Consider the following 24837-nt stretch of genomic DNA (forward strand, 5'->3'; position numbering starts at 1 on the left):
TATCACGTGCTACGAGCCAGAAACCATTCCAAGCACTTTACATGGATTATTTGGTCTCACCCCTACTGAGGTAGGTAGTCTTGTCCCCGACATCCCATAACTCCTCATCCTATTTTACAGATGGGAAAACTAAGGCTTGAGAGCTGACGATAACTGGCAGAGCCAAGATTTGAACCCTATTGTGCGTCTGTGGCTCCAAAGCCTGTGCTAACGGCTGCTAAGCTGCAGACGCCCTTGGCGAGCACGACGCCCGTCTTTTCGGATTGGCAGTGGCTAGCTGAAGGCAGGATGGTGCCCACGTGACTCACCACTACACCCCAGTGCCTGGCAAACAACCGGCACTTGAGGGAATGGGTGACACCAGGGCTAAGGGAACAGGCACTGGGACCCGGGCACTGGCTGGGCCAAACCTTCGCCGCTGCCCAGAGGGTACTCACACGGGGCTGGGCACAGAGCTCTCCAGTTCATCCAAGAGACTCTCCACGCTGGGCCGCACGTCCTCCAGGCCCCGGCCCCCATTCCGCTTAGGCTTCTCTTTTGTCAGGGGCCCAGCCTTCCCCGCCACGGGGCTGTTATTCTCCGGGACGCCATAGTGAGGGCTCAAGGCCCCGGGAAGTGGAGGGCTTGTGTTGGCCTCATCTTGGAGAGAAAGAGAGAAAAAGGCTGCTTAGCCCCTAAGCCCTTGGGGAAGCCAGCGGCCAACAGAGCCAGGCCGGAGGGTCTGGCAGGCCCCTGCCCAGGCCCCAGTTCCACCTGCAGGGAAGCCCGGCGGGTTGTGCTGCACAGCATTCAGCTCCAGCAGCAGGCGGTCGAGTTCGGAAAGGTTGCTGCCCAGGGAGGTGCTCATTACGGTGGGCGAAGGCTCAGCCGATTTCTGCTTGTTGGGGAAGCTTCGGGAGGAAAAGGAAAGAAGACAGTGAGATACTCCCTGGCCTCGCAGTGGCTTTCAGTCCCCAGATTCTCAAGGAGAGCAAGGCGGAGGGGCCTGAAGTCTCCCCTAGCAAGAAGACAGAGGGCAGGGAAGGGGTGTGGTGAGAAGAGGGGAAGAAGGAAGTCCTGCATCAGTTCCTCAGCGACCTGGAGATGTTGCGACAGCCCGGCCCGCCCGCTGCAAGGAGATGGCAGTGACTGGCAGACTGGCCGGGCAAGAGGTAGAAGAGCTGGCCAGGGCCCTCAGGGCCTCCTGCAGCTTAAACCAAAGACCCTGGAGGCAGAACCCCCTGAGTGCCAGCTGTCATGCCTGGTGCCTGGCCTCAGCTGCCTCCAGCCCTCACCAGGTCCCTGCGATTTCTGAGCAGGAGGGGAAGGTGCCGGAGAGGGGCCGGGCATTACCTGTAGACGTGCTCTTCCTCGCCCGATCGGGAACACGGAGAGCCGTCCTGAGGGTTGGAGGCACTGGAAGTTTTGGCACTGGAGCCGTACACAGGTGACGGGGACTGAGGCTGCAAGAAGAAGGGTGCTCAGAGCCTCTCCCCAAGGGGAGAAAAAGGAATGGGGGACAGAAACAGCCCGAGTCACCCCCAGAAGGCTCCTGCTCACAGCCAGTCTCACCAGGGAATTTCCAGTCTGGCCAGGAGACCTGTGATTAACACTTGGTCACTGCCCCCTCACGTGGTGGGCGGGAAGAGCAGCGTCTGGTCAGGGAGAGCCGATTCCCCCAATTCCGTTCCTCCACCAACTCCCCAACCCCTGCCACATAAGGCTCCTTTTGCCCTCCAAGCCTCTGGGGCTTCCCAGCCCCTGTTCCCAGCTTACCTGCTGGTGGATGAATCGGGAGCCACTGGGCTGCCACTGGTCTAAGGGGTCAAAGACCGTGCCATTGAGGGCCTCGCTGGATGGGGGTGGAGGGACAGGGGGTGGCACAGCAATCTCCTGATACGTGTGGTTTCCAGTTGGGTACGAGTAGGGGGTCTCCTCGGACAAGAACACAGGCCGTTTGGAGATGTGGGAGGTGGTGGACTCCAGGTCCGCCAGCAGGGCATCTGCGGAGAGAAGGCGCCGAGAGCAGGTAAGGACCAGGGGCCCTGGGACCTCCCAGTGGCAGTGCCTTCCCTGCCTGCACCTCAAGAGTTAATGCCTTCTAGCACCTGCCCCACCCACAGAAGAACAACCAGCCTCAGGACTGGAAGCTACCAGCCCAGACTAGCCTGGCCAAGAACCGGCTCCCAGAGCTGATCTCTTCTCTCCAGCCCAGACTCCAGGTGCCCTGGAGGCTCACTCCTGCGGGACTCCTAGCCCTGGGGCCGCGCCTACCTCTGGGAGTCGGGCACCTGGCTCTCCGTTCCCTGCTGACAGGGCTGCACCGCTGGCTGTGAGTGAGAAATGCCTGCCCGGACCTCTGGATCCGCAGGGCCACGCAGGGAGAATGGGCGGGAGGGGCCCACGTCACGGGGAGGGGCCCGGCAGAGCCAGGCCCTCGCTTCACTTCCAAGAGCTTAGGCTTTTTCAGCCCCCAGACTGGAGAGGGCACCTGCGGTGGCACCTGCCCCCCTGAGCAGGTAGAAGCAGAACCCCAGGCTATGGGGCAAGGTGTGTGGGGACGTGGGGGAAGGAATGGGCTGGTGCAGTGGTCCCCACCCTCTCGGCGAGCAGGGGACAGGAATGCTCTGTCGGCTGTTTCTGCGGAAGCTTGGCCAGAAGCCTGGCCCCAGAGGCTCCAGGGCCCCACTATTCTGCTTTTAACAGAAGCAAAGGAGCCGAATCAGCCCTCAGCACAAGCGTCCATTACCCTGACACCTGGCAGCCAACCAGGGGCCCTAGGTCTGCCCCGTCCCAGCCGAGAAGGGCACAGCTGGAAGGGAGGGGGAGGAACTGCTGACACCCTATCCCCTCCCCTCCCAGGACCCTTAGCAACCCCACGGCCCACAGCGGCCCCAGATGCCACACCCTCATTCTTGCCGTGCTCCTGGAGTTGCTCACTCTCAGCTCCCTGGTAACCTGCGGGGTCGGGAATGCTTGATGTCTAGTCTTCGGGATAATAACCATCAAAAAAGTAATGGCCGAGTTCATTGCCATTTCCTAGTACCAGGCACCGTGCTAGACATGCTGCACACAGCGTCTCAGTTAATCCTCCGAATACTCTGTCTAGTCGGAATTTCACAAAGCCAGGGAGTGGCAGGACTGTGCGACTCCTCAGAAGCCCCAAACCCTAAAGAATTGGCCTGTATGAGGCTGCTGTGACCACAAGATACCATATTTAAAGGGTTCAAATTCCTGACTGTCCGGAGCCCACACTCTGATGCTTCTTTGTGGCCCTGGCCCCACCCTACGCAGAGGGGGGAAGAGGGAAGCAAGGCCCTCACCCAGGGCCTCACCTTCTCCCAGCGACCTGCCCTGATCTCCAACCCCTGAGGCTGGCCACACCTACCCTAGGCTCCTGCCCAGATGGTTAGAGGAGAGTCTGATCCTCCAGGTCCTGGTCTCCTGACTTCTGAGGAAGGTCTCTTCCTGCAGCCCCCCTCCCCCTCCGGGTCCTCCAAAGAAGGTCTGGCTTCCTGTCTCTAAGCAAACCGGAACTAGAGGGAGTTGGTATATCTAGGTAACAGCAGAAAAGGAACCAGTGTCCAGGCCAATCCCAGTGGCCCCTCCAGGGCCACACCTGCTGCCCGGGCTTCACGCAATATCACCTTTTCCTCTGGACTCAACCCAGCATGGGTAGGTCCCTCCTCCATCATGGGCAGAGCAAGCTACAACATCCCACAGGGCTCCCCAGAGCAGGCAACAAGTGCTACCCTGGTAGGGACAGCAAGAGCAGCTGCCCTTCCTGAACACTCACCAGGGCCAGGAGCTTATCCTGTGCTACCTGCCTTCCTCATCACAATGACTCTAGTATGGATGGTAAAACCAACGTTCAGAGGCAGAAGTCATGTCCCCACACTGCCAAAGCTGGCCGAAGTGACAATGCTGGGCTCTGAACTCAGGTTTCTCGGGCTCCAAACACCCAACAGCAGGTAAAGGGTTACCCTTCCCTGTCAACCATTCTGAATCAGGGACTCTGCCAAACTCCCACAGCCCCTAATGGTTATGTGATTCTCAGCTTGGTTTATTGGTTTATGAATTAGATTCTGATTTATGATTTCAGTGGACTCTTTTCAAGATAGATCCCTGTGTCGGTCAACCGTGGGTGAGAGGGTACAGTCCTGGTGCACAGAGACACAAGATCACTAGTTCTGCAGTTGAGGCAGACCTGAGTTCAAGTCCCCAATCCTTTACGATCCACACCTCACAGCAAATCGCTTAGCTTCTCTGAGCCTGTTTCCTCAGTAAGCTGTGGTCAATAACCCCTACCTCATAGTGTTGGGGTGAAGTTTATAAAGGATAGCAGAGGCTACAGTACATTGGAAGTTAAAAACATCACAATTTTATTTGCTTTGTAAAATCCAGGAAAATGTCTTCATCCAAGGAGAGCAGGGTAGGATGCAAAGCACCAACTTCTCCTCCTAAGTCTTTTCTGGGTAGAATCTGGGCAGGACATGAAAAGGGTAACCTTGAAGATAAAAGTAAAATAATAAAGTAACAACCAAAGTGTGGTATGTGGGGCCAGGCTCTGTGGCTCGAGCCTGTAATCCCAGCACTTCAGGAAGCCCAGGAGAGTGGATCACTTAAGGCCAAGAGTTCAAGACCAGTCTGGGCAACATAACAAGACCGCCACTGCTACAAAAAATTTTAAAAAGTAGCCAGGTATGGTGGTTCAAGCCTGTAGTCCCAGCTACTTTGGAGGCTGAGGCAAGAGGATCAGTTGAACCCATCGGTTTGAGGCTGCTGTGGCTATGATTGCATCATACACTCCAGCCTGGGTGACAGAGCACAACCCTATAGATTTTTTTTTTAAGTGCGGCACATATAGACATCAGAGAGAAGGCAAAATTTTCCAATTTTCTCCAAACTTTTGTCCATCTGAGAAAGAGAGAGGAATCCCAGCAAATACCTGTATAAGCCACAGGGTCTCTAGTACGGTTTCCTCCTCTCTCTCCATTAGTCCTTACCTTGAGATGTGGACAGGACTTGACGTCCAAATCACTAGGCAAGAGGCAGAGGGGTTGGACCCCACACTCCACCCTGCCCAGCCCACAAACCCCTCAAGAAAGAGAGTCAGGAATATAGGACGCAGAGAAGAAGTAGACTCTTAACTCTACTTTGGATTCCAATGGGTGCAAATGCCTGCTGCTTCCCCACAGGCTGCAAAAGGGTTAAGGGCCAAAGTCTCCTTGCAAGCTCAGCACACTCCTCCTGAGTAAACAGAGCCAGCAGACTGCTGCACAAAGGGGTCCACTTGCAGGCAGAGCCCCATCCTAGCAGGTTCCCCTCGTTTGAAGCTACAGCCTTTCATTTGGCTCTAAATATTCCTTCTATTCATACCCATGGAAGGTGTCAGGCTGTCCCCTCTTCAGAGAAAATGGTACCTATTGGAGCTCTGCAAGACCAGGAACGCACCCTCCCTTCCCACGTGTTGGGAAGACAGGTTCCAGATACCCTGCCTGGAAGTCCTCATTCAGTCCAAGGAAAGCCTCAAACTTCCTCAGCATTATTCTACTAAGTTTCTGGGTCCTGTCCCAAGACCCTCCAGACCCTTCACCCTGCGGAGGAAGCTCTCCCTGGGGCCTCCCTTTTCTGGACTCTGCAGCCTTTTTGCCTCTCTGGCCCAGCTGACACAGGCCCTGGCACTTGTACCCACAGAAAAGGGAAAGCCAAGGTCACTGGGCAAGACAATGCAATGTGTTGGGGGGTGGGAGCGTCAGACTGTCTGGAGGCCAAGGGCGGGTCAGGTGCAAAGTCCCCAGCAGGCCAGGGGCAAAGGCCACAGAGCTATGCCCTGGAGAGGAAGGGGTGCAGATCTCCATCGTGTCCACCAGAGGGCGGCATTGGCCAGTCGGCCTCCTGCCACTGGGCTAACCAAAGGTAACCCCGAGCAATCACAGACTCCTCCAGCCCAGCCGTGGAAGGACCCGGGAGCCTCCCAGCCAAGGACGCAGTGGGGAACTTGCAATCCTAAGAGAACTCTGCTGAGCTTGAGGGGCAGAGAAGGCCACTAGCAGGAGCGAGAGATGGCCTGGGTGCCAAGGCCCCGGGGCCGTGCATGAAAAACACTATCATTTGAAGGCGTGCCCCAAGGGACCCAAGAGTGACATGCAGCCTGGCGGGGCTCCACAGACCCAGAGGGATGCATGCCCTGGCTTCTAGTGCCCTCTTTGCAAAGCAGCTCCACGCATGCCCCTGTTTCGACCTCACAGCTGCGCCTGGTCTGAGCAGCAGCGGCTTTGGGGCGGGAGGCACAGCGCTCACCGGCCAGGCAGAGAGGAAGAGGCCCCACCCGGCCCCAGCGACCAACGACTGACGACCCACACCCAGCGTGATCCTTAGGACGGGTGGGAGCTGCAGGTCTGAGGGGGTTAAGATCAGACATGCCCCAGTCCCGCCAGGTCTGAGCTGCTCTGCTCCGAGGAGGGGACTAAGGGGCCGGTCTGCCCGCATTCCACTGCAGATGCAGCTGCCCCTCACATTCCCATGCCATCCCAGGGGTGGAGGGTGCCCAAGGTCCCCTTGTGCCCCCAGTGGGGGGATGTCCCCCAGACCTTGGCTCTGAGGACCCACGCTGACCCACTGACACGTGACACTCAATCCTAGATGAAAGAGAATCAATGAAACCCTTCCTCCCCACCCCCAACTAGAAACAAGTCAGGGCTCTTTCACAAGCCTGGCTTCATCCTCCTACTCCAGCCTCGGCCACATCTTAGTTTGTGATAAAGACTGTCAGGACCAGAGGCCTGAAGCTGGACAGGCGCCAAGAGAGATGAGATAAAGGTCCATCTCTTGGGGGGGTGGGGGAGGACCGGGGCTCTGGGGACGCAGATGTTACAATGTACGCAGGGGAATTCTGAGTCACACAGACTGCGCAGGGGCTGAATGGCTTGGATAGGCTCCTTCACTGCTCTTGTGCCTCAGTTTCCTTGTCTGCCTCATAGGAATTCTACCATTTTACTCATGGGATTAGGAGTAAATGAGAAAAATAGATATAACGTGCTTATTTAGCACAGTGTGCTATAGGAGAAGCCTCCCCGCCAGGTCTCCACCTCCAGACCCACAGGTGGGACAGGGGAGTGTGGGTCACCGAGCCGGCTTTCCAGTCCCTTCCCCGAGATTACGGGCTGCCCTGCCACACCAGTCCCCATGCCTGGAACCCTGCCGTCTGCCCGCCTTTGCACCACTCTAGACTTCTCCATCCAGCAGCCCAGGCAGAACTAGAAGAGGTACAGTCCTCTGGCCATCAGGCAGACCCCACCTTGACGTGACTTGTGTTCGTGAGGCCTGGCCTGGGAGAGGCCCACAGTAAGAATGAGATCTTTTTGAGCTGGCTCACCCACCTTCTTTCCAAAGGCCAGTTTAATTCAACTTTCATTGCCCCAGGCCCCCAGAGAGGGACTGGCAAGAAGGAAGGAGCAGCAAACACCACTCTGAAAGCTCCGGAAAAGCAGCAGGGGGCTGCCATGGCACAAGGGCCTTCCCAACAGCCCAGGGCCAGCTGTCTGTCCCTGCCATTTAATATGAAACCAAGACTCCCAGATAGACAGCGCCAGCTCTGCAAGTCCCCACCGGAGGAGGTCTGGAGAGCCCAGCCTCAGGGCCTATCTTATTGGGCACTGAACTCTGGGCAAGGGAGATTTCGGCCCCCTGCTGACCACCTGGGCAGCCGTGGTAGCCTCGAGTGCCAGAGAAGCTACTAGGCTTCCTGCCGAAGCCCAGGGATACAAGCAGTAAGCGGGGCCTGGCTCTTCCTAAAGAAGGAGCTACAGAAACAGCAGGACCAGCTCAGGGATGGTCTCATCTCAGCCCCTTTGGTGAGACTCTTCCAGATTAGGAAGGAGAGCAGAGCGGGAAGGCAGGTCTTCCCCCTTCCCTGGCCCCAAGTCCCTCTCCCCTCCCCCAGCCTGGAGCACATGAGCAGTTAGAGCGGAGGTAATCTAATCCGCAGCGGGGTGCTTTTACTCAGTGAGTAACTCCCCAGGAATGGGGAGCTGGGTATATTTATCCTGATAACCATCCTCAGAGGAAAGACAGATCTGTGGCCAGTAAGGAACAATCCACACACAATTAGGACAGATCCACTCTGCCCCCACCCAGCCCTGGGACCTAGGGCCCAGACACTGACTAGGAACTCAATCTCCTGGAGGTGCCTTCCCGGCCAATCTGGGCTCTTTTCAACTGTCTCCTCTCCAAGAATTAATCTCCAGAGAGCAGAGACCTTGTCTTGTCTTGCTTGATGCCATAACCCCAGGAGCTAGAATGAATGGCTGAATGACAGGGGGGCTGTGAAGAGGAGGACGGGGATGGAGCAGTGAGCAGAGAAAGCAGCCAGTGCCCAGGAGCAGGAGCCAGGATGCCCTGATCCAAGCCCCCAGCCTGCTGGGTGCCCATCGGCGGATCCTATAAAAGCTCTCTGGATGTCTTCTCTAGCAGTAGAGTGGACAGAGACTGACTTGTCCCCAATCCTGGTAGTGAGCTCTCAGGAGGAGATACTACTCGATTATGGGCGAGATTTATATAGCACCTTTGAGCTCTTTGCAGTTAGCCTAAAATCTAAATCCAAGATACTGCTATTATCTGAATCCCAGGCAGGAACTGCTCGCCTCAAGGGGATGGATGAGAAACGATCAATACCATAGTGTCATTTAAATATTTAATAGCCATGCCTGGAGGTTATGAAGACTCAGCCACCAATTCTCCTTCGCTGACTCATGCCTCACTCAACAGGAACTGCCATTTTACTCTCACAGCCGTCAAGGAAGTGTGGGCTGGGTGTGTGGGGGGGTGTGACACACAGGAAGCCAGGGGAGAAGGCTGGGGAGTTTTCCAGTCTGCCTGCTGCTGGAGGAGGAGGGGATGGTCATTTGGATAAGGTGGTTCTTCCCTGGGATTCCTATGTGCCTGTCATAGGAGGGTGGTTTCCTGCCTGCTGACGAGCCCTTCCTTGCAGAGACTGACACAATGTGAGTGTGCAGGCAGGCTCACTTTTTTATTGGGTGCCTGGCTTGTACCCAAGGTCACAGGGCCCAGGTAACCGGAGATCACAGAGAATAAAGGCTGAAAGGCAACTGCAGAGGTCACCCTGAGCTGTAGACAGAAGTGCAACTGTGCCAGGCCCCTCTGCACCAGGTACGCCCACAGGGCCCACCCAGCAGGCCCCTGGCTGCTGCAACTTCCCCATCTGCTCTGGCTCTAGAAGATTAAGCAGCAGATGAGAAGAGGTTTACTCTGAACACCTCCACGTGTCTGCAGTGGCGACAGGCACAGGAGCACAGTCCAGACAGGCCAAGAGCACAGTGTCTTTCATATTGTAAATAACTCATCTCTCCCCTCCAAGATCAGCGGGCCCCTCCCCCCTCCAGAGGCTCCGGAACACCAAGGACGCACCTCAGTGATCAGATTTCATCCACCTCTTCAGGTCACCCAGAGACTCTGGACCTTTTAAGGTCAAGTCTAGAGGCCCCTGCTCAGGCCCAACCCACAGTTCCTTCAATGGGTAAAACCCAGATTCATATACAAAAAGACAGTCAGCCTCGACCCAGGAGACTCATGTGCCGGAAAGGTTCTCAGCTATTCCAAATCTACTCCAATTAATCCCTGCAATCCAGGCCCTTGAGGCGAATTGTTCTGTAGCAGAGCAGGGCGGCTCCCTGGGCCTCTCACCCCTGCTAATCACCAACAGAGGCTAGGAGGGGCTCAGGAGTGAGTCATCCACCCCACAGAGACCCAAACGAAAAGTTCAAAAGTTTGCCTGTTCCTGGGATGAGCTGCAGTCTTTTCATGATTTCATGATGTGTGTGGATTTCACAGCACCCGTTACCCACGGGTTAACGGGTTCTTTGCTAGTCGGGTTCTGCCTAATGAACACAGCCCGAGATGACCATGGCACAGGCCAGGGCTTCCCCTTTCCGCAGGCAGCTGGGTCATTTCCCTAAAGCGGCTCTTCCTTGATTTCCTGATTGCCCGGTCCTCCTTCCTCATAGCCCTTTAATAGCTCCCACTTTAACTGGTCGCCAAGTCACACCACTTCCTCCTTCACCACTTCCAGTCATCACTTGCCTCCTTTTCTGTCCATCACAGGCTGCCGGCCTCTTGGACTGGCATCCTATCCGCATGCAGTCCCTTCTTGAATTCATCTGCAGCCCACTGCTCTGGGTTCTCCCAATCTAGCCCTTCCTGTGGACACCATCAGTTTGAGTTTCTTGAAGCCCTGCCTTTCCTGCGTGCACTGCACACTTCACTCTCGACCCTCCTACTGGAGTGCAGGCTCTCTCTGGACAGGAACCTCCTTCCCCGCCCGGGTCCAGAGGGCTTGGATGAGTGTGTGCTGGGCAAGGGGCAGTCACAATACTCACCCACTGATGCCCTCTCCCCTCTCTGCCCAGGGGACAAGGTCAGAACCCCCGGGGTTGGCATTCTGGTCTTAAGCCTCTCAGAATATGGCCCCAAACTAGCCTTCACCACCTCTTTGGGCCCCCTCACTGCAACCCACCTCTCCAGCCAAGCCGGGACCCCCTGCCCTTTTCCCAGATGAGCCTTTATTCACAATACTGAACATGCCTCTCCCATGGGGATGTCCATACCCCCAGGGGACAGATGGAGGCCAGGGGTACAGGAAGCCACCTCAGGATAAACCCAGAACACCTTCTGAAAATTGAGTTTGCTCAGGAGCAAGAAATTTAAATCACTGTCTTAAATTAAAACAAGCAAGGCTACGTTATGGAGGCAAATGCAAAATGCAAGTGAAACTGTAAGACCAAAAGAGAGGCTTCATTCGAAACCAGCCTGAGCAAGAGCGAGACCCCGTCTCTACTATAAATAGAAAGAAACTAATTGGCCAACTAATATACATAGAAAAAATTAGCCGGGCATGGTGGCGCATGCCTGTAGTCCCAGCTACTTGGGAGGCTGAGACAGAAGGATCGCTTGAGCCCAGGAGTTTGAGGTTGCTGTGAGCTAGGCTGACGCCACGGCACTCACTCTAGCCTGGGCAACAAAGCGAGACTCTGTCTCAAAAAAAAAAAAAAAAAAAAAAAAAAGAGAGAGGCTTCAAAGAGATGATTTTGCACATGCTCTTGGGGACTTTGGAGATCCGGATACTGGGACAGTCACAAAGCTTTTGGTACACCGTTCCGGCATCCCACCTGCACGGCAGTGTAGTTGAAAGAGCAGGCCTCCCAACAGTGAGTGGATGGGTTCAAATCCACTGCTTGCCAGCCTAGGTAACTACGGACTAGGTCATTCTGGGCCACTCGAGGTGTTCACTCAGACACCTCATAGCACACACGGTGTGTAATGGATGAAAAAGGATGTGAAAGCCATCATCGTGGCTAGAGATAAAATGAACATGAGTGCTCCAGTCTGACACAGAGGAGACACTCAGTAAATAAATCTGCATCACTGATCTTCATCTCCCTTAAGACTGGGAGGGGGAGGAGTTAGAGACAGGGACGGCAGCCAGGGATCCTGGGAGCTGTGACAGGTTGTCACTAACTCGGGCCTTCTTGCTGAGCAAACCACTGACCTCACCCTGTGTCTTGGGTTCATTCCAAGTCCTCCTTGGAGAACATCTGCTGAGCCCAGCCGCCTCCGACCCGCTGCCTAGCAAGGAAGAGGCAAGAGGGAAAAGCTGCAGGGCTCTGGCACCCCCACCCCACCCCACTCCATCTCTACTGCCTGCCGGTAAGTCACAGCCATCTGAGAGCCCTATGGCTTTGAACCCAGAATTGCAACAATAGAGAGTGCCCCTGCTTCTGCCCGGAAGCTCCGAGCCCAGCAGAGTGCTAGGGCTGTGTGGCCAGAAAGCTCTGGAGGGGCCAAGGAGGAAAGGAGTGAAACACCATTCCTGACCCTAACCCTAACCCTAACCCTATGAGCCTGGCCCCACAATCCCATTTTGCAGATTAGGATGCAGATGGCCAGAACAGTCCAGTGAGTATGCTCTGCAGGCAGCCACAGTCCCCCACCGTCTGCCTGCAAAGCTCACCTGTGCTCCCCATAAAGAGGGGGCTGCCCCAGGCACCGATCTCCAGGCTCAACCTCGAGGGGGTGGCATAAGAATCATCAGGAGACAGACAGGGCTCCACTGTGCGCACCAAACCAGCCAACTGAGGAGAGACACAGAACCGGCTGGCCTAGACACTCCAACCCACAGTCGGCCTACATGTTCTTTCAGTGGACAGCCATGTGTCTCACCCAGGCACTTACTCTACTGAGCAAAAAAGCACATGGTTCTGGGTTTCTTCCTCTACACCACTGGTCCCACCTACCCCATGCCTGCAGAATGCACACGCACACTGGGGACACAGGAGCCTGAGCCCAGAGCTGTCCTCCGCTCTGTGTGTCAAGCCTGATGTGAGATCAATCAGCCATGATGTGTGCCACCACCAGTCCTTGATTAACTATTATAAAGTATTGACAGTTGCAACTGATTTGCTTTTGAGAAAATGAACTGAAGTGGGTTCAAGATGACTCCATGACCAGCAGGCCCAGCCACATGCATTCTAATGTTTTCTTAAGAGAAAGAACCGGGAAGTACACAGAACCCCAGACACACCCTTGGGTGTCATCTGAAGGGTGTGCCTTGGCAGATCACAAGTTGAAACCACTATCTTAGATGGTCATGAGTTCTGAGAAGAAGTGGAGGAGGGTCAGGCCAGCTGCTCCTGGGCTTCCCCAGCTCAACCTCAGCGACCCTTTAGCTTCCCTAGAAGCATCTACACCTTCCAGCCCTGGGTCTTCTTGGTCTCACAGGTCTTAGGAGCCATCTGTTGAATTCAGGACTCTAGGAAATCCTGGGGCCCCCTGACAGCTGGTATCAACACAGACAGTCGGCACCTCCTGAATAAAGAACGGTCTTGGGAGGGTCCATCCCATGCATGAAAGCTCCAAGTCTCATCTCAGTCCCCCCGCCCCATCCCTGGGACCCTGGAGCTTTCCAGGCTCGTTCCCCAATCCTGCTCCTGAGGGGCAGGCCTGACCGACCGGAGGCCCTGCTGGGATGGTCTCACTGATCTACAAAGGAGGGATGCCTCCAGCCACTGTCCTGGAGAGGGCCACACCAAGTCCTCCCACGGCCCAGAGTCTTGCCAACCCCCCAGGTTGAGAAATCTGTCTCTTCCTGGACAGGCAGGAAGCAGATGTAGGCTGCAGAGTCACACTGGAAAACCACAATAGAAAAAAAGGAGGAAAACACTTTCTTCAAACAAAAAACATCCAGGAAGACCTCGGGACTCTTAGTCTGGCTGGCAGGGTGCACATGTAGGGACATCAAGGTGCAGGGAAGAAGGACAGGGTGGGGAGAGAACCCAACAAGATCCTGCAGTCAGCCTGCAAGAAGCCCACCAATGCCAGAGTGAGACAGAGAGCCAAGCAGATGCCAAGCCTCCTGGGTAGACTGAACAGAGCTGTCTGTGACCGGGGGCTGCTGTGGCAGACAACCCGCTGTCCCAGGGCTCCCACCTGGCCTGACCGGGCTGGGCTGGCCTCCCTCCAGCATGCCCGGCTGGCAACACTGGGAGACTGAAGTGGGTGGGGGACTTACCTCATCCCCAGTTTGGATTCTATTGCAGGAGACACTCTGAGGCTCTGGGAATCCAACCCAGCAGGGCCAGGACAGATACCAACAGCAGCACACAGCTGTAATGCCCAAATCATCACACAGGAAGTCCCCAATGGATGTACACTGAGCATTCCAAAAGTTTGTTTGGAAGTTAAGATTTTGAACTGTGGAAACAAACTTTTACCGGAAACAAACTCTGAGGGGTGACCGTGGGTCACTAGTTCCACCGGATGCCAGGTTCTGCAGTGTTTGTGGAGACTGATCCCTCCACTCTGAGGAGCCGAGGGGAAGGGTCACCTGGGGGCAGAAGCAGGCCAGCCTAAGTCAGGAGCACCTGAACCCCATTGTTCCTCATCGTGTCTGCTCTGGGCCCGGCTGCCGTGCATGGGGGGTGGGGTGGGGGTACAGCTGCCTTTGGATGCTCCTCTGCTAAACTTCCCAAGGATGATGGGACAAGAAACCCTGTACTTCTGCCCCCAACAGCTGTGCTGCACATCAGGGAGCCTCTGATCAGAACACAACTGCCAGTTGGGGTTGCTGTGTCTCCTCCTGCCCATCTTTATGTCCAGGCAGGAAACAGTCATCAAAGAAGTCAGGAGCTGACTGAGCACCTGTCCCACTACTGTCCTTTCTGATGCCACTTGTTTCTTCTTTTTATTTATTTTATTTATTTTTTTTTTTTTGTGGAGACAGAGTGTCACTCAGCATCCTGGGCAGAGTGCAGTGAGGGCGGGTCACCACAAGCTCCAGGTCCTGGGCTGTGAGCGATCCTTCTGCCTCAGCCTCCCAGGTAGCTGGGACTACAGGTGCTTGCAAGAGTGCCCGGCTGTTTTGTGGGTTTTTGTGTATTTTTTTTGCCTTTTTTACTTTTTTTTTTTAGATTTTGAGATGGGGTCTGACTGTGCTCAGGCAGTGTTCAGGCTGGTGTCGAACCCCTGAAGCAGCAGCTATCCATCCGTCTCGGCCTCCCAGAAAGCTAGGACGACAGGCATGAGCCACCGTGCCCGGCCTGTTTCTCCTTTTTAAAGGATAGTAGTTTCTGTCCTCTTGTACTCCTCCCTGTTGTGCTCCAACTGTGATGTCTACCTCCAGGGACAAAGTCCCTTGGTGGGGGTTTCCTGCAAGCAAAGGGGGTGCCTGGCCCCCCTCCATTTTCTTAGCCCGCACCTAGCTGAACTAGGAGCTGGGATGAAAGCAGTCAAATCCCCCTGACCATGAGCAATGATTCCTATTTTGATATGAGAGAGACAAATTTCAAAACTCAGGCACAAAAAGCAGCAGCCACGACACTCCCCTAGTGTCCAGGTCCTCTGGGAAAAAAATCACAGGGACTGTGCCAGGCTTAAAGGCAAGGGAAATTCAGTGTGGAGTGACAGAGAGCAAGTGCCCCAGGTCTCCGGAGGAAGAGAAACAGAAGCACAAGGAGCAGGAGGGTGGGCCGGGCACAGCCAGGGCTCAGGACCAGGGACTCCTAAGTGCAGATGTATCCTCCCTGCTGCCTGACTTGACAGCTCCTTACCTCTCAAGCCTGCCTCTCTTTTTGGTGACACAGGAATTGTAAATGGCTATGGGCGAGGCTAGATAATCTAAGATCTTTTTCAGCAATAAACTTCTTTCTTCTTCTTCTTCTTTTTTTTTTTTTTTTTTTTTGAGACAGAGTTTTGCTCCATCACCTTGGGTAGAGTGCAGTGACATTATCATAGCATACCACGGCCTCAAACTCCTGGGCTCAAGTGATCCTCTGCCTCAGCCCCCCGAGTCGCTGGGATCTGGCTAATTTGTCTATTTTTAGTAGAGACAGGGTCTCGCTCTTGCTCAGGCTGGTCTCGAACTCCTGAGCTCAAGCAATCCTCCCGCCTCGGCCTCCCAGAGTGCTAGGATTACAAGCATGAGCCACCGTGCCCAACCAGAAATAAACTCTTGATTCTCCTTCTAGAGGGGATTATTGAGGCAGCAGAACCAGGGGACAAGGAGGGTAGGAGAGGCAACAGAGAATATGGCAGAGGCAACCAGCCTGAAGCCTGCAGGCTGGATCCCCTATTGATGTGTTTGGGTGTTTTTAAGAAATCTGCACTAATCTGAAGAAACCAAGAGATTTCCCATGAAAACCAAGATTTCTGGCTTCCCAGGAGCAGGCAGAAGAGCTAGCAACCACTGGTTCACTTGGCTGCCCTCTCTGGAAGCAGTTTGCAATCTAGCTCCCTTTCTTTTTTTGCTCACTTCATTCATTCGCATCACCTGCCTGGCCTCAGCAGGTGTGAGCGTACAACAAAATGCAGCATAGGTTTTGGAGCTGAACAGCTTGGGTTCAAGTTCCAGCTCTGCCACTTGCTAGCACAGCACCTCTTTGAGCTCAGCTCCCTCATCTACAGAACAGTCCCTACATCCTGGCGACTCTGGGATCCCCAAGGCTCACTCAAGCCAGTTGGAGGAACAAATAATATAATAAACATAACGCAGTCCTGGCATATCACAAGCACACAGTCTGTATATCTATCAGTGCCTATCAGGTGATGCAAGGTGACAGATGGGGACTGAGAAGCTGTCCCACCCACAAAACTGACATCCCTGACTGCCCTACCTGAGCAGGTGCGAGACAGTACCCAGCACTACAAGCCATGAGCAACTGCAGATGAGGTGCTCTGAGAGGTGTCAATTGGGCAGCCCAATTCTCCCACACTGCCCTGAGATCCACGTGTTAAGACACCAGGATCAAACCATTGGTCTCTGTCAACAAGCAGATCTTGGCTAAAAATCTGAAAGGCTTTGCACAGGAGGACCCCACCAAAACTCCAATCTCCCTCCCCAGCTTAGAAGCCATCCCTAGATTCAAAGATCCATCCAGTGGGAGCACCAGGAGTGGGAGCACCCCTGCACTCAGGGTGTGGGAGCTCAGTGCATGAGCAAATGAGAAGGGTGTTGCTGGTCCTCCAGGGAGTCTGGTCCAAAGGTCAACCTCCCAGCCTCATGGTGCTCCCAACAAATACCTGTTCCCAGCAAACATCGGCTCCCAACAATGCAATGCAGGCACCAAGGAAGGAGTCTGGGAACTCTAACCATCTGAGGTCTCTAACTACTAACTCTGCCAGGGCATTCAGCCATTGGAGCATTGACACCAGCCACCCAGGATTTACTCCAGGGGCCCCGAGTATCCAGCATGACACTGCCCACCGGGTAGCCTGCACCTGGCCCTGCAAGCCTCCCTCCTGCTCACTCAGTTCAGCTCCCCTACCATTGGGCAAAAGGATTCCCCATTCCCCCTTCTTCCCTTTCCAGGGTAAGGGAGGAAGAGAATCCCCCCAGGGAGGGAGCTGAACTCTACACCAGAGGTCTGCACCTGGCACCCACAGATCACCCTCCAGGGCCTCTGTGGACGGCCTGAAATGCCTGAAACTTCACACAGGATAGTGTGTGTGTGTCCCTACTACTTTGGGGAGAGGGTCCAAGCAGTTGGGACTCCACCAAGGTGAAACCATTGCCCTGGGGCAGGGCTGACAGTGTGCTCCCGCCCCTCTCAGATCCCTGCTTACAAGTTTGATGCCTTGCGGCTGAAGCAGCCTCAGCTTTACCTCAATCCCAGGAGACTGGAATTTCTGGAATGGGACCTGCCTGGACTGACCCATGCTGCACACACTCCTCTCCAGTGAAGAGGAAGTGGCCTCTCTTGGGTATCTAAGGCTGTCCTTGAAAAGGGCAGAACTAGTCGGGCACAGTGGCTCACACCTATGCACTTTGGGAGGCTGAGGTGGGAGGATGGCTTAAGGCCAGGAGTTCGAGACCAGCCTGAGCAAGAGCGAGACCCTGCCATCCCTCTCACTGGGGCAGCATCACCTTTACCAGTGATGGCTCAGATAACGTTCACAACACATACTGCGCACAGGCACTGCGCTGGGCACGGGAGGGACAAAGACATCGTCTGCCCCTAGGTAGCACTAGCTAGTGGGAGACCATCATAAACGGGGGTGCAGAACGGTCAGCAGAGGGCCCTGAAGGTGGCACAGGGAAGGAGGGGCTTTCTGGGCAGAGGTGAAAAACAGCCTGGGAAAGTGCCCAGACCAAAGGGACTGGAGTTCAGTGTGCAAGTCCCAGCTTGGTGGAAGAGGAGTCGAGGGCCCAGGGCCTGTGGGGAGTCTGGACTTACAAGGGCAAGCCAGGGAGGAAGGCCGTCGGCAGGGGAACGGCAGGACCAGGCTTGCACTTTAGATCACTCAGGCAGCTTGTACATGGGAGATGGGAGGGAGGCAGGGCTCGACTGGAGGAAGACCAAGAGTTGCAATGCTTTAAATGAAACCAGGCAAACTCAAGGAGACCCAGTGAGTGGATACGAAGAAAGAGAGAGGAGGGCAGGATGCCTCCCACGTTTGTTTCCTGCCAAAGGGATGGAAGAGCCACCAGATGAGACAGGGAAGACAGGAGGGGGAGCAGAGCCCAGGGAAAGGTCCATCATGGATGGGGGTCAGGGCAGCAGGGACCAGGACTCAGACAGAGGACAGGCAGAGCCACAGGGCCGCTGGAGCTGGGGCCCAAGGCCTTTCTTTCCCAGGCCAAGTCACCTACGAATCTCTCAGGGGCCCAGAAAGTAGCAGGTTGGAAAATGATAGGATGTTGCTACTCCAGTCTGCCCTTCTCCCAGACACAAGTTGTTCCCGCTGTCCAGCCTTGGGAGAAGCTCAGGAGGCTGCGTGCGGCCTGCTCTGGGAATTCTCAGAGTGCTCACGAACACCATGGGCTCCCATCTGCACTGAAGTCTGCCTCTGAAATTCAAATACAAAGTCAGCTCCATCTTGGACTCTCCAGGAAGAAGGGCAGGCTAAGCATATTATCAGAGGAACCAGGTCCTTCCTGCCACATGAGCTCACCACTGGGGCCAGCAAGACCAGGAAACAATCTCAGGCCCCAAACTCTTATGGAAATGCCCTTCAGAACTGGCCCAGGGCTCCATCCTCAGCTGAGCCCAGACAGACTTTGCACAGAGCTCGACATCTCACTGGAGGATAACAGATGCCCCAAAGGCCAGCTTCATCTCAGCTGTCGTACCAAGGCCACCCCCAAAAGGTCATTCCATTGGGGATGCAAAGACTAATGAATGCTCATGCCCTTGTGGCTCAGGATGAGTTTGATTTTCATGAAAGATCTCACTGGGAGGACACAGTTCATCTCTACCAATGAACTCAGCACATGTGCACATGCACAAATACCTCCTCCCTCCAGGCCTTTGCACATGCTGTTCCCTCTCCCTAGACCACCCTTCTGTCTTCTTTACCAGGCTTAATCCTTTCTTATCCCTTGAGACTCCTAACAGCTCAATTTTCTCTTCTGTAGCACAAGGATAATGAGGATCCACTTGGCTTACCTAAAGAAAAAGTAATGTGTTGTTTTTATGCTGGGAGGCTTCTGCTGTAAGAGATTCCCAAGTCTTATTATAGAGTGACCATCTGTGTAAAGGACAAAGGTTTGAAGCTTTTCTAAATGTCAAGGTTCTAGTTAAACACATAACTAAAAGTCAGATTAGGCTGGGCATGGTGGCTCACTCTGGGAGGCTGAGGTGGGAGGATTACTTGAGGCCAGGAGTTTGAGACCAGCCTGAGCAAGAGTGAGACCCTGTCTTAACTAAAAATAGAAAAATTAGGGTGTGGCGTGGTGCTCATCTGTAGTCCCTGCTACTCGGGAGGTTGAGGCAGCCCCGGAGTTTGAGGTTGCACTGTAGTACGATGATGCCACCGCACTCTACCCAAGGTGACAGTGTCAGACTCTGTTTCAAAAAACAAAACAAAACAAAAACCAAAGAGATTAAAGTACCATTTCCTCCAGGAAGCCTTCCTTGACCTCATTCCCTGGAGAGGGTTTGAGTTCCCAAAGTGCCATGTACTTCCCCTATGGGAGCACACATCAATCTGGCGGGGACTGCCTGTAACAACCATGTCCTGTGAACAGCCTAGTGAGGGCAGGGAGTGGGCCTGTATCCATCTTCACCCCCTGAACATCCAGCAGAGCCTAGCACATAATAAGGGCTCCGTGGATGACACTGAACAAATGAATGAATGACCCCCACCAAGCCCATGTGATGCTGAGATCTGCCTTGCCACTTCAGTTCATGCCACCTTTTGGTCCCCCACGAGAGCCCACTATGTGCAAAGCACAACAGGGGAGAGCAACACACAAGCACAGGGCCCAAGTCCTCCCTGCTCTTCCATCTCAGGAACGTCCCATCCACGGTGATCTAGTCACCACCACTCCTCCCTAACTGCCACCACTCCTATCCTTTAAAAAAAAAAATCAGGAGGGCGGGGGAATAAAAAGAAAAAAAAATCAAAGGAATAGTCCATAAGACTTTGTGGCCAAAGCACAGCCCCTTGTGGGTACTTAAGGGTGAAACTCGCTGTGTGGCCTTGCTGGCTTCCTTTGTGGTGAGGTGGGCTCAGGGCACAGGAATGAGGCAGGGGGAGGGAGTCCGGGTCCCCAGACAGAGCCGGTGCCCGGGCCCAGGCACTCTGGCTTGGTGCTAGGGAAGGAGGAGAAGGGGCATTACCAGGCGACATGGCGAGAAGGAACAGGGAGAGTGGCAGCCCCAGGGTCTGCAGATCTGGTCACACCTCTCCCCATGGAGCAGAGGAGGCAGGAGACGTGAGCTGGAATGTGTGGATTTTCTGAAACGTGCACCACTGGAATGTGTTAGCAACACCAGCCGTGGGGCTGTGCAGCCCAGAGTGACTGATGGCATCATCGATTATCTTGACTGAGCCACAGATGAGATGAATCACAAAGCATGCACAGATTAGTGAGCCTGAGGCAGGGAGACTAGTCAAGGGAGAAGACAACGACAAATTTTTAGAAGAGAAATGGAAGGGGAGAGGAAGGAAAAAAAAAACACTGTTTTCCCAACATTTTTGTTAATTTCTTTAGACTTCAAAAGCTCTTTTTAAACAAAGGAACAAAGAATAAGAAACAGTAAATTTGTAGATAAATATAAAAGATGGGGCCAGGTGCAGTGGCTCATGCCTGTAATCCCAGCACTTTGGGAGGCTGAGGCCGGAGGGTCACTTGAGGCCAGGAGTTCCAGACTAGCCTGGGCAACATAGCAAGACCCTATTTCTGCAAAACAAAAATTTTTAATTAGCCTGGCATGGTGGCCTGAACCCAGGAGTTCAAGGTTACAGTGAGCTACAATTACACCACTGCCTGGGTTTACTGCTATGATTACACTCCAGCCTGGGTGACAGAGTGAGATCTTGCATCTAAAAAAAAGGACAAGAGAGGATGAGAGGAGGAAATAGAAACAGACAGACTATTAAAAAGTTCTTACATTGTACCTGAAACGGTATAATGTGATTTGAAGGTAGATTGTGGTAAGTTAAACCTGCAAACCATACATCTACCATGAAAATAATTAAACCAAAGAAGTATATATAGCTAAAAAAGACAAGAGTGGAGATAAAATGGAATCCTAAAAAAATACTCAATAAGGCCGGGCGAGGTGGCTCACGCCTATAATCCTAGCCCTCTGGGAGGCTGAGGCGGGCGGATTGCTCAAGGTCAGGAGTTCAAAACCAGCCTGAGCAAGAGCGAGACCCCGTCTCTACTATAAATAGAAAGAAATTAATTGGCCAACTAAAAAATATATATACAAAAAATTAGCCGGACATGATGGCGCATGTCTGTAGTCCCAGCTACTCGGGAGGCTGAGGCAGGAGGATCGCTTGAGCCCAGGAGATTGAGGTTGCTGTGAACTAGGCTGATGCCACGGCACTCACTCTAGCCTGGGCAACAAGCGAGACTCTGTCTCAAAAAAAAAAAAAAAAGAAGAAGAAGAAGAGATGGAGTACACAGAAAACCAACGGCAAGATGGCAGACTTCAGCCAACCATATTGATAATTACTTTAAATGTTAAAAGGTCTATACGCTCCCATTAAAATGTAGAAATTGTCAGACTGAGTGAAAACACAACATTTAATATATGCTGTCTACAAGAAATACACTTTAGGCTGGGCGCGGTGGCTCACGCCTGTAATCCTAGCACTCTGGGAGGCCGAGGCGGGTGGATTGCTCGAAGTCAGGAGTTCAAAACCAGCCTGAGCAAGAGCGAGACCCCGTCTCTACTATAAATAGAAAGAAATTAATTGGCCAACTAATGTATATAGAAAAAATTAGCCAGGCATGGTGGCACATGCCTGTAGTCCCAGCTACTTGGGAGGCTGAGGCAGCAGGATTGCTTGAGCCCAGGAGTTTGAGGTTGCTGTGAGCTAGGCTGACACCATGGCACTCACTCCAGCCTGGGCAACAAAGCGAGACTCTGTCTCGGAAAAAAAAAAAAAAAAAAAAAAGAAATACACTTTAAATATAGAGATGCATATATTCAGAGTAAAGCAATGAGCCAGGTGCGGTGGCTCACGCCTGTAATCCTAGCACTCTGGGAGGCCTAGGCAGGCAGATTGCTCGAGGTCAGGAGTTCAAAACCAGCCTGAGCGAGACCCCGCCTCTACTATAAATAGAAAGAAATTAATTGGCCAACTAAAAAAATATATATACAAAAAAAAAAAAAGAGTAAAGCAATGGAGAAAGATGCACCATGCAAACACTAATATCAAGGAAAGTGAGTCAAGTGGCCCTCTGAGGAAGCCGGGTGGCAGCTCTCACAGAGCGCTAGCCTGCCTTCACCTGCTCCTGACCTGTTACTGTTTGCCCTCGAGAGGAACAATTGGGTCAGGAAGCCACGTCACAGCCAGGGCTTTTAAAGTCACCCGAGGAACAAGAGGTGGTGATTCTCTGAAGTAGAATTTACAATTATATATTTATTTATTTATTTTGAGACAGAGTCTCGCTTTGTTGCCCAGGCTAGAGTGAGTGCCGTGGCATCAGCCTAGCTCACAGCAACCTCAAACTCCTGGGCTCAAGCAATCCTCCTTCCTCAGCCTTGCGAGTAGCTGGGACTACAGGTATGCACCACCATGCCTGGCTAATTTTTTCTATATATATTAGTTGGCCAATTAATTTCTTTCTATTTATAGTAAAGATGGGGTCTCGCTCTTGCTCAGGCTGGTCTCGAACTTCTGAGCTCAAACGATCCGTCCGCCTCGGCCTCCCAGAGAGCTAGGATTATAGGCGTGAGCCACCGCACCCAGCCAATAATATAGACGAATAAACTTTAAGAACAGTGAAGCATTTTAAACTCAAAAGAATTAAAAACAGGTATTAAATCCTTGTACACAAATGTTCATAGCAGCACTATTCACTATAGCCAAAAGGTGGAAATAACCCAATGTCCATCAACGGATGAATGGATAAACAAAACATGGCATAAACATACAAGGGAATATTATTCAACCATAAAAAGGAATGAAGTACTGATGTATACTACAACTTAGATGAACCCCAAAAGAAGCCAGACACGAAGGCCTCATATTGTGTGATTCCATTTACATGAAATGTCCAGAATAGGCAAATCCATCAAGACAAAAAGTAGAGCCGTGGTTGCCAAGGGCTGGGGGCAGGCAATAGGAGAAGTGAGTGCTTTATGGATCCGCGGGTTCCTTTGGGGGTGAGATGAAAATGTATTGAAACTAGATAGAGGTAACAGCTGTACAACATTGTGAACATGCTAAATACCACTGAATCAGCATTTAGGATGGCTTTGAATTGTATACTTTAAAATGGTTAATTTTATACTAAATGAATTTCACCTTAGTTGAAAAAGTAACAATGAAAGGTATGTATAGCATATGTATGCTTATATATTTATAAATGTGTAGAAAATGGCTGGGAAAGGCACACATCAAACTATTAACAATCGTTACTCTTGGTGTGGGAAAGGAAAAAGGAACTTTCACTTCAGTACCTTTTTTTTTTCTTTTTACAATAAGCATCGATCTTCCAGGTGTGTAGTTTTAGAAATAAGGAAATTACTAAATCTGTATTAACACCAAAAAAAAAAAAAAGTATAATTGAGGAAAAGTAGGATCCCAGATATCCTGAAAGAAAAGGGCTGGAAAGAAGGAAAAGTGCTACCAAGTGCCCTGGACAGGTGCTTTCTCCCCGGAGGCCCTCAGCAAAATGAAGGGGCTAAACCTGATAAGTGATTTTCAAATGTTTTCACGTTTTCATTTTCAAAATTTTAAAAGGCCACAAAATGGCTGGGCACGGTGGCTCACGCCTGTAATCCTAGCACTTTGGGAGGCCAAGACGGGAGGGTTGCTCGAGGTCAGGAGTTCAAAACCAGCCTGAGCAAGACTGAGACCCCGTCTCTACTACAAACGGAAACAAATTAATTGGCCAACTAACGTATATATAGAAAAAATTAGCCGGGCATGGTGGCGCATGTCTGTAGTCCCAGCTACTCAGGAGGCTGAGGCAGCAAGATTGCTTGAGCTCAGGAGTTTGAGGTTGCTGTGAGCTAGGCTGATGCCACGGCACTCACTCTAGCCTGGGCAACAAAGCGAGACTCTGTCTCAAAAAAAAAAAGGCCACAAAACCCCTTTTGCAACTGTGGTCTTAGATGAAAGTCCAGTATAAAAATATATCAAAAGTGGGCAGCTCTGACCGAGAAAGGTGAGGGTCTGAGACTCCCGGCCACAGAGGAGATGGCATTCCCTAGGCTCCCGGCCACAGGGGAGACGGCATCCCCAAGGCTCCCGGCAGCTCTGCAAGCACAGGGTGTAAGGAAGAGTGAATCAGTCCAGGGCCGAGGGGGCATGCTGACTGCTACTAGGAGGGAAAGTCTCACAGGCAGTCCCAGCAGGGAGAAGAGGAAGGACAGGACCCCGATGAAGCCCCAGCCTGCGATGCCCAGGGGCGCTGCTACCAGCAATGCCCTCGACAGCCAGTGGTCAGCAAACCAAGGTTCCTCTAGGGGTAGATGGACCAAGACACCCCAGCCCCCAGGCTCTGGCCGAGTTCAGGCAGATAACAGCTGTCTGCTGGTCAGTGTTTCTGTGGCTCTAGGGGCACAAACAGGATGTTTGGAAGCAGATGACACAAGTGACCACAGGAAGCCATGACAACCACCTCCAGGTGACGCTCCTCTTTTCCCCCAGCTTGTTTCCAGCCTGGCTGCCCTCAAAGATGAGGCAAAAAGACTTCAGGAGCTGAAGAGAGGGAAGAGGGAAGGGGCGTGAATTCTTGGAAAGCTCAGAACACAGCAGAAGAGGTCATCTGAGGTGGCAAGGCAGGGAGGAAAGGAGGCCCGGCCATCCCAACAGCCAGCTTGCCCCAAAGACGCAGCTAGGCTGACGCTACTAAGGAAGGGTGAAGAAACCACACAT

The 24837-nt window shown here is 53.0% G+C and overlaps 1 protein-coding gene across 2 annotated transcripts in view; it reads right to left on the reverse strand.

Annotated features, from left to right (window-relative positions):
* Positions 1-24837, reverse strand: part of PXN (paxillin) — a 45122-nt gene that overhangs the window by 8512 nt on the left and 11773 nt on the right. For both annotated transcript variants that reach the window (XM_020282889.2, XM_075996615.1), the window contains exons 2-5: positions 1756-1982; positions 1333-1442; positions 754-890; positions 438-639 (exon numbers count right to left, since the gene is read on the reverse strand). In XM_020282889.2, the coding sequence (XP_020138478.2) occupies positions 438-639; positions 754-890; positions 1333-1442; positions 1756-1982 (676 nt within the window). The remainder of the gene's footprint in view (positions 1-437; positions 640-753; positions 891-1332; positions 1443-1755; positions 1983-24837) is intronic.

The sequence above is a fragment of the Microcebus murinus genome, chromosome 22 (genome assembly GCF_040939455.1).
Source record: "Microcebus murinus isolate Inina chromosome 22, M.murinus_Inina_mat1.0, whole genome shotgun sequence".
In the NCBI taxonomy this organism is placed as follows: Eukaryota; Metazoa; Chordata; class Mammalia; order Primates; family Cheirogaleidae; genus Microcebus; species Microcebus murinus.